General features: G+C 41.0%; 2 protein-coding genes across 2 annotated transcripts; one reads left to right on the top strand and one right to left on the bottom strand.

Annotated features, from left to right (window-relative positions):
• Positions 1 to 258: 258 nt before the first annotated feature.
• LOC149106706 (sulfotransferase 1C3-like) lies at positions 259 to 2082 on the top strand. The gene is made up of 4 exons (XM_089297378.1): positions 259 to 454; positions 957 to 978; positions 1085 to 1184; positions 1757 to 2082. The coding sequence occupies exons 1-4, from the start codon at positions 259 to 261 to the stop codon at positions 2039 to 2041; spliced, it is 603 nt and encodes a 200-aa protein (XP_089153504.1). The 3' UTR covers positions 2042 to 2082.
• Positions 2083 to 3880: 1798 nt separating this feature from the next.
• LOC149106705 (sulfotransferase 1C2-like) lies at positions 3881 to 9159 on the bottom strand. The gene is made up of 4 exons (XM_089297529.1): positions 8926 to 9159; positions 6673 to 7017; positions 5756 to 5850; positions 3881 to 4923 (listed from the first exon to the last, which is right to left on the bottom strand). Exons 1-4 carry the CDS (start codon positions 9104 to 9106, stop codon positions 4645 to 4647), a joined length of 900 nt encoding a protein of 299 aa, XP_089153655.1. The 5' UTR covers positions 9107 to 9159; the 3' UTR covers positions 3881 to 4644.
• Between the last annotated feature and the right edge of the window lie 39 nt (positions 9160 to 9198).

Here is a 9198-nt window from a genome sequence, read left to right as displayed (position 1 = left end):
GTTTCGGAGGACGAGCAAAAAGAGAGACTGCACTGTAGCATCCAAATCTTCCTTTCCGTTCGTCTTCCGAAGCCTGCGCTACCAGCGGCTCGCGGTATCGCCGCTCGCACATCACGCACTCACGCTTACTTGTTTTGCGTTCTTCCCCACGGATTTTCGAGGAAAAGAGAGACCGCTGGCAATCTAATACAGAAACTGGGATAAAGCTCTTGTGGTGTATGGACCACTTGGCCCGACGGAGACGTTTTCACTTGCTACATGTTACCATTCTCAACCACTTTAAGCTCAGCATTCTCCACTGAGCATACCCCTGTGAGTACAACATCTTTAGTGTCAGAGTCCATTCCAAAGTTAACGGTTCCAGCTGAGGCGGCGTACGATTCCTGTCCAATACGTGACGTTACCTCCACTTCTTGTCTCCAGCTACATTTGGAACAGCACGAGCAGAAAATACGTGAAAGGATTAACAAGAAGCCACGGCGGTAGCTCTGGTTTAATGGTGAAATACGTAAAAAAAAGTTCATTATTCAATTGGAGTGAACTAAATACTGAGCCTTATCCTAAAAATCAAGTGATCCCCCCAAATCCTCCAAACCCCACCCACCACCCCCCCCGGCGATAAATTATGACCGGTCCCTTACAGCCCAATGTATACTCAACCCCGTTTGAAGTCAATCCATAGCCCAACTTTTATAACTTATTATTTAATACTGCTTAACACCTTGTATTAGAACTGATTTGACGTCGTTTCGATTCATTCAGGGACAACATGGGTTCAAGAAATTGTCTGGCAGATATTTAATGAAGGACAAGTCAAAAGTACCCATTTTAGAGAACGAGTGCCATTCCTAGAACGGGCACACTATCCATGTGCTGAGCATGCTGACATCAACACTCTGCCAAGTCCACGAATTTTAAAGAGTTAACAGACTCACTCTTGCTTTTTTAACACAAAGAAAAAAACAAAGAATACTCAAGGTACACAAATAATTACAGTAGCTATGACATGTTCTGAGAACTCATGTTCACTTTATTTCTGATTTCTGTAACTTGTCCTGAGTTAATCTTTTCTTTTTCTGTTAAGTGCAATAATTTGGAACTTCTGGAATGACCATGTTCTAGACTGGTGGAAGCACAAAGATGATCCAAATGTCTTGTTTCTTAAATACGAAGATTTACAAAAGGTTTGTTGGTGTGAGGCTTTTATTTTGGGCTCTTCCAGACTCTCAGTAAGAGGAAACACGCGTTCGTGCAAGCTTTTCGCCATTTTCCTCGAGCTTGCCGTAGGCTTGTGAAAGATCTTCAGTTATAAAATAACTTAGCTACTACGCGCGCTCTCATTGGTCGATAGGTGTGTTTAGATGAGAGCATGTAAACACAGTTGTGACGTTTTAGATTCGCGCGTATTTTTGAGAATTATTTTATAAAAGCAATAGAGCGCTTTTTCCATGGTTACATAGCCTCATCTTAACACTCGGGGGGCTGGGAGAATTCTCGAAAGTTATGCAAACCCGAGACGTAGGCTAATGTGCAAATACGGAAGAAGTGCTCTATTGCTTAAATGCGGGCTTGCCAAAAACTGGCTCAACGGATGCTAGTGTGTTTTTCGTAAACATAGTCTTTCATTTGGTGGCCTCACTCACTCAGCGGAGATACTTCCCATTAACCTGACAAAATTCCTATCCTCTCTCCTGTTTTTAACATTGTAGTACATATGCCTGGTGTGAAAAGAAAATAATGATTTTCTCTCCTATAGGATCTTCTTTCCCATGTCCGAATGATCGCCAGCTTCCTCAACAAGCCGCTGTCAGATGATCTCATCAGTCGCATCGCTGAACAGTGCACTTTCAGTGGAATGAAGAAAAATGCTGCAAGTTACTCAGTACCATTACCAACCAAAGTTGGCGAGTCTTTCTTGCTTCGGAAGGGCGTTGTCGGGGACTGGAACAATTACTTCCCTCCAGAACTGGATGAGAGATTTGAGAAAGAAGTGTTGGGCAAATTGAAAGGAACTGGATTAGATTTTGATTTTGAGATATAATAGTGCTTACAACGGCCCAATAAAACTAGAGGTTCCCTCAAGTTAGTGTCTTACTATCAAATCTCGAGGTCAAAAAGTCAAAGCCGGCTGAACATGAGTTTACTTTTACTTTACTGGGTTGACAAATGGTGCCGACACTAGCACCGTGACAGCATACCCGGAGGAGTACTTTACAAAGTTTTCTACGGGGAGCCTCCACCTCGATGTCCAACCCCTTACCCTTTTGTATACCATTTTGACAGAAAAGGTACGTCTTTATACGTTTAATTGAAAAAAGCTAACCCTTTCACGTGGATTCATGATCGGCCTGTTTTATGAATAAATCTTCATAAAGTGCGTCTGTTTGAAACATTTTAATTAAAGGCCTTTTTAAATACAGTGGAACCCCGTTAATCCGGTCACTAACGGGTCATAAAAATCTCGCCGTGTTAACGGTGTGGTCCTATTAAAGGGGTTCTTTAAATAAGAAAATGACTGACTGAACTTTTGTTCAGGCCAGGATAAAGTGGACGTATTAACGAGGTGACTGTATTAACGGGGGTAGCCGTAAGGCGCGGTTTCACTCAGGTTCCACTGTAACTACATGAGAAATTTCCCTAACCTCTCATTTACCTGAACTTGTGAAATCCCTGCCCTTTTATATACCTGAAGCCCGAAAAAGGTACTCCTTACGGGCGGAGCCTCTCCGCTCACATAGGCCATTAATTATAGTCAGTACCCCTCCTAGATATACTGGCAGTATGTCTAGTAGTGCTCACTGGCAAAGCAATCTTTCACCGTCAGTGCTCGATCCATTTTTATTGCCACGATTCTGTGGCGCACAAAAAAGTACCCCCTTCGGTCGGAGCCTCTCCATTTTGGCCGTTATAAGGAGTACTCGTTATTTCCAGGTCTAGTAGTGTTCACTGGCAAAACAATCTTCCACTGTGCTCGACCATTTTCATTGATACGATTCTGTGGCGCGCGAGCTTGACATCAAAAACCGTAGAGGCTCCGCTCTGTGCACAGACTGAAAACTCGTCCACCTTCACTAGCGTTCCGCAGCATTCTCCCCACCCACTAACGCCGTGTTGTTCATGCATCAGTGAAAAACGCTATAACAGTCATCTGCGCATGCGACAAATATATACAATGAATTACATTTAGCGTTTCTTTTAGAAGTCTTTCATAATGGTGGGGCTTCGTTTTCAAGAGGAATGACGTCACGCATTCACATACCATGTGTTTTGAAAACATATTAGGCTGATTTAGAAACAGGACGGGAACGTCAGATGACGACTGAAGAGCGCACGGAATAACCTGGATTCTGTTCTAATTTGACCATAATTGGGTATTTGTACTGCGCGCTCCGTTGTCAAGTGACGTTCCCGTTCTCTTGCTTAATCAGCCTATTGTTTTCGGAACCCTCCTTTACACGGACTTGTACCCAGTCGCTATTTACGTGTTTTGGGGGAGAGAAGATTGGATACTTAGGTGGACAAAGGCGCGCTCCCCGCGCGCTCCACTCGCTCCAGACCGCTCTCTCTCTTTGAAACAATCGTAATAGCGACTGGGTACGAGTCTGCTCTGGAGAGCATTTTCTATGAAAACGGTCAGTGATTGTGGACGACTGTGGAGTCGGCGCGCGTTTTCTCGTTCTCGCGCATCACTCCACCTCGCTCCCTGTTACTGCTACGCAGGTTTCTACGCAACGCTCCCTCCCGTTTTCGCGACAGTCTCCAGGTGTAGGAGAGGTCAAGGAGAACTTCAATTTGTTCACAGTTCAGAGGTGAACATTAAGATAATGACAAACGTGGAACGTGTTTCATAATTTTAAAGCAAGTTATACACAGTCCTTGATTCATAAACAGTCAACCAAATTGATTTTTATTTTCTTATTTCCTAAAAACGGCCAGTTAAACTAACCGAAACATCACTTCTGCAATTTTAAAATAAATTTCTACCCCGGAAGAATAAAGAAAAATAGAAAACCACTCTGTTGTCGAAGTATTTGTTTGTTAATTTAATGTCCGCAATTTGCAAAGCAGTGCTAAACCAAGTGAAACTCATTAAGTCATTATTTTCACGAACTTATCCCTAATTTTACCACAATAGCTAATAATCTCCCAATCTGATTGGCTAATTTGCCGTTGTCGATAAGAGTCCAGACAACGCTGCTCGCGTCAATGTGTCACGCTCTGAAAAAAAAAAACATTTTCTTTGACGTTGATACTGTGGTAAAAAAGAAATCCAATGTGGTTTAGCGTTGTCTGTTCTCTTATCGACAACGATATGCGCCATCACAGTGGTCAAAATTTGTTGTGGACTGACTCGGCTGCGACTCGTGAGTCCACAACATTTTGACCACTGTAATGACGCAAACTCGTTGTCGATAAGGGTAAAGACAATGCTAAACCACATTCGATTTGTTAATTCGACAGTCTAGTAAGTTCTTTTTTCAGATTTCATAACAGTGATGTCTAAGGCAAGGCATATTAATGATACTGAATGATGGGCTGAAGTGTCGAAATTAATTCACAATGATCTCAAAATGAAGCTATATTCTACTTCCGGTCAACTTCGCTTCATTCAACAGTCTATTAAGTTCATGACAACGATTTCTGCTACATCTCAAAGTCAAACTCTAATCCACTTCCTTTCAATTTTGCCAACACTTCATTATCAAATCTCTCATTCAGTTCTGGAGTGAAGTAATTCTGCCAGTCCCCGACCACACCCTTTCGAAGTAGCGTAGGTCCATCTTCCTTGCCTCGTAACAAGTAGCTTGGCTTATTTTTCATCATTCCATTGAAAGTGCACTGTTCAGTGATGAGGTTGATCAGATCATCTGACAGGGTCTTGTCAAGGAAATTGGCGATCATTCGGACATGGGAAAGTAGATCCTAGAGGAGGTACACACATTATTAACAACACTGGAACGGTGGTAAATTTCATTTTTAATTGTCCAATTATCGGTACCTCTCTCAAAGAAAAAGCAACCCTTCTGAGTAAAGAGGCATAGCAATGGAAACTTTCAGATTGCTCAAGTACCATTCACCAGGTTTCATGGGAGCTTCCCCCAAATTAATATATAGACACAAGTAATGCCAACAGTCCCCTCCCCCTTCCCCCACTTACCCCACCCCTACTCAAATTCAACACAAGATTGTCAGAATGCACCAAAAATTAAAACATATATTGGCTCCTAGAAATTCCCTCAAAGGTTTGAGCAAGTAATTTATATGTACAGTGGCCTGTTTAGCAAGCATTCTTGGATGCATTCTGGCCACGCAGTGGAGCGAGAGTTTGCTCTCACTTCAATCTGCACATAGCCAGAATGTGGAAAAAGCTCTTTGTAAGGGAACAGCCTATGGGAACGCTTGCTATGCAGGCTACATGTACTGTGATGATCATATATTTTCAGTGCATTTAAAGATTGTAGACCAATCATTTAAGTCAGTTTTGGGCAGCATTTAAAGACAACAGACTGTATGGTCTTGGCTAAATCTACTGTCCTACAGGCACACTTGTCAGTCCCCACCCACCCACCCCCCTTTGTGCTACATTGTACACTACATCTAAAGGCAGTGTCTGCAAGCTGCTACTTAAACCCTTGGTTTTGTGGAGGTAAAAGCTCCCATGAAAGCACCCATTCAGCCATATTGAAAAAGCTAACTTATTTTTAATGAAACAAAACAAAAATAACACTGTCTTATAAAATAAAATTGTCACTACCTTTTGCAAGTCTTCGTATTTAAGGCACAAAATATTGGGCTCATGTCTGTGGTGCCACCACCCTAGGACATGATCACTCCAGTGACTCCAAGTAGCTAAACAAATAAAAAATTACAGGGATTAGCTAAATATAAAGGACACAGACAGTCAAGTGGACCAATCAAATCTCAAAGCAAACACATTTATTTAATAGCTGACAAAAAGCCCAGAAGAAATTTGCAAGCCAGTCAAGTTTGCTTTTAGTTCTACTTCTGATTGGATGAAAAAGTGGTGCAAGAATTTTAACCCAGTAGCTTAATTTGCAGCAATGCAACCATAGGAAATGTGAATTAATTTCGACACTTCAGCCCATCATTCAGTATCATTAATATGCCTTGCCTTAGCAGACAAAAGTATGAAGGGGTGATGGGGGGTGGGGTAGGGGAGAGGGTGAGGGTGAGGCTAGAGGATGCTTTGATACAACCATGTGTGTACGCATGTACACCCTAGTGGATAGAACAAGAAGAAGAAAATAAAACACAAATAGTGAAAGCCTGAGTGCTTGATCCCTAAATCTGGACCCCTGACCAGCAGATCTCAAATTTGAATCATTTTTAATTTTTGATTGAAGTACTATATATAGTTATACATGCCCGGTTGTGGTATCTTTTGTTTATATTGCTTTTGTCTTAATGTACCTAGTTGAATTTAATACTGATCATGGAAAACTTAGTTGAAAGCAATAATTATTATACAACATGAACACTAGGATACAAATGACAATTTTCAAAAAAATTGGCCAATTTCTTTGAGATGTGTTGTAGCTCTTTTTTAAAGGATGCTTCAAGAAGCTTCCCTTAATCACTTAGAGTATAAGTAATGGTCTAGTCAATCAACAAAATACATGTAAAGGATGGCCACAATTTAATATTACTTACATTTTCCTTGAATAAACAGATTGGCATAAAATTCCCATGGTGCATTTAAGCCACTATCTGCCCCCAAGCTTGTAAGGAATTTATAATTAGCAACTGCAGCATCCTTTGGATTGCGAGCAATGTAAATGTATTTACATTTGGTGTCTTCACTTGCACCTTTAGGAATGCCATCATACGACAGATGAGTCTTCAGAAGACGAGGGCTTGGCAAAGTTCTGATGTCAGGTTGAGATGCTTTAGGATTTGTTGCCTCTTCCATAAATGGCATTCTGTCTTCAATTCTCTTACTATTGATTGCTCCATTGTGGTAAATCTGCCAGACAATTTCTTGAACCCAAGTTGTCCCTAAAAGTAAATGAAAAATTATTGGCAGCAATAACATTATGATGGCCAAGGTCATTTACTCATGCAAGATTGAAAAACATTCAGTAATGCATCAGATTAATTTAACCTCCTCACAGTCAGTTTCCTATTTATGAATGTTTGGTGATTAGGGTGCAGGTACTCCAGTATGGCGGCAACTGTAAAATGTTTTCTGAATGTCGTTTTCCCAAACATGTGGTTGCAAAGTACTGGAAATTTAACTAGTTTAATATGTCTTTCCGTCTACTGAAGAAGATAATCTTCCTATTTTGATGAAAACTTTCTATTCTGTTTGAGTAGTTTCAAGTTAAAAATATTACACAATCAATTTAAACACTTTAGGATGCACTGTGTTATATATGTATGCATCAGTCGGTTGCAGAACTGCAACCCTCCCCCGCCCCCCTCAACTGGGCCAATTTACATTTAAATCTGCAAAAAAGTTGCCAATTCCCCAGGGTTAAGGGACAAATAAATATAAGGGGGTAAAATGCTCAGGGGTGAGAGAAAAAAAATGCAAATTCCTTGCCACCAGAATCATTCGGAAAATACCACTGCTAAAAACATTTGATTGTTCAGTTCCAGAAAATATTCATACTCCCCCCACAGAAGGGATTGAAATTTCCTGGGGGGTGGAGAGTTCTGTAAGACCAAAAAATTTAAAGAAATGTATGAAGCTCAATCGGAATTTCCAGAGGGATGGGGGGGGGGGGGGGACTCCCTTCTGTGGAGGAGGTATGGGTATTTTCTGGAACTACACATTATAAAAAACTGTGTTCTTTTCCAGCATTGTTTTGTATGCTGAATTTTGCTTACATGAATGCATGTGCATTTACCCTCCCATCAGCCAAAACATTACAAGTGTAAAACTTTCCTTGATGATGCTACACAATAGATCCTTTCTATTACTTTTTTCTGTTCAATCAGTCATATTCCATTTGACATGCAGCACAGCGTAAAAAGTATGTGTCATAATTTGAATAATTAATATTGTACAATGTCTTCATCCTTTGCTAAAAAATAAAACAAATGTAAAAGATTGTTATAACCCTGATCAGATTATCGTGGAGAGCTTTAAAATCCATATGTGAGCTTATCTGGCTCTATCAATTCCAGGCCCACTCATCCCCCTCCCCCCAGGCATTTTCTTTTTCACTGAAGGTGACAACTGCCTCACCATAGGCTAGGGCAGCTAGCACTTACAAAAGAGAAAAGCACAAATGCCCCATGCATGGGATAGCGTCAAGATAATATTTTATAGCAATATTACCGTGTACTCATGAGCACTAATGTAACATATGAGCCAAGCCAAACCAAGCCAAGCCATAAACCTGGTAGTTAATTTAATTTACATGTAAGTCATATTTCAATCAACAGGTGATGAAATAAATAAGATAACAATATCATGTTTGCATTTTCAAATGATGTGGGGTTATCCCAGAGGTTCGCAAATGCCCTGCAAGGTACTCAGCCCGTGGGTAATAATGGGATTATAGAGATTTAATGGAGAGATGTGGTGCTTCTCCGCCCCTCTTCCGGGGGGAGGGGTAAACACTGCTGGAATGCAGTGATGTTAATTACTGCCGTATTATGGGCCACAGATTACAAAAAAGCGCATCAAAAAATTCAAGATCATTCAACTGAGTTCCAGTTAGTTTCACATGATTTGCCAGTCTGCCGCCCCTTTCAGCGACAACTTACAACAACTTTTATTATGACTCGCATATTTATAATTTTACACAAATATATACACATTAAGTTAAAAAAGCTTGACAATAGTAACAGCGCGAACCCACAGATAACCTGGGCTAATCTAGGCGGAGCACATCTATATTTATATTAGACCGTTAACACAGAAGTAACATTGGAATCGTTTTCTCCAAAACTTACCTGATTTAGGATAGCTGACGATGAACACGTCATCCGATTTTGTCTGGAAATTAGTAATGAAGTCGTAAAGCAACTGAGGATCCGTAGTAAAATATGCTGGAATTCGTAGGCCCAAAATTTCCACCGTTCTCACAGATGTCCATTCCCCTTCAGTCTCCTGAAAGACCGGAAAACCCGCCATGATTGTACGACACGAAAGTGTACCCCCGGCCCCCTGCGAATGGAGATGTCGTGTAGGCTGGGAACGCAAACGTATTTCCGGCTGTCACTTGG

The sequence above is a fragment of the Orbicella faveolata genome, unplaced genomic scaffold (genome assembly GCF_042242905.1).
Source record: "Orbicella faveolata isolate gen_17 unplaced genomic scaffold, um_ofav_v1 contig_3, whole genome shotgun sequence".
In the NCBI taxonomy this organism is placed as follows: Eukaryota; Metazoa; Cnidaria; class Anthozoa; order Scleractinia; family Merulinidae; genus Orbicella; species Orbicella faveolata.
Note: the sequence above shows the minus strand (reverse complement) of the source record. Positions and strands in the feature narration are given on the sequence as shown.

What these genes read in the sequence shown, in the direction of transcription:
- LOC149106706 (XM_089297378.1), top strand. Translation starts at nt 259, where the DNA reads ATGTTACCATTCTCAACCACTTTAAGCTCAGCATTCTCCACTGAGCAT. An exon ending in ACAGCACGAGCAGAAAATAC is followed by an intron (nt 455 to 956) that starts GTGAAAGGATTA and finishes TTTAACACAAAG; the next exon opens with AAAAAAACAAAGAATACTCA. An exon ending in AATACGAAGATTTACAAAAG is followed by an intron (nt 1,185 to 1,756) that starts GTTTGTTGGTGT and finishes TCTCTCCTATAG; the next exon opens with GATCTTCTTTCCCATGTCCG.
- LOC149106705 (XM_089297529.1), bottom strand. Translation starts at nt 9,106, where the DNA reads ATGGCGGGTTTTCCGGTCTTTCAGGAGACTGAAGGGGAATGGACATCT. An exon ending in CGTCAGCTATCCTAAATCAG is followed by an intron (nt 7,018 to 8,925) that starts GTAAGTTTTGGA and finishes ATTTACTTTTAG; the next exon opens with GGACAACTTGGGTTCAAGAA. An exon ending in TCTGTTTATTCAAGGAAAAT is followed by an intron (nt 5,851 to 6,672) that starts GTAAGTAATATT and finishes TTATTTGTTTAG; the next exon opens with CTACTTGGAGTCACTGGAGT.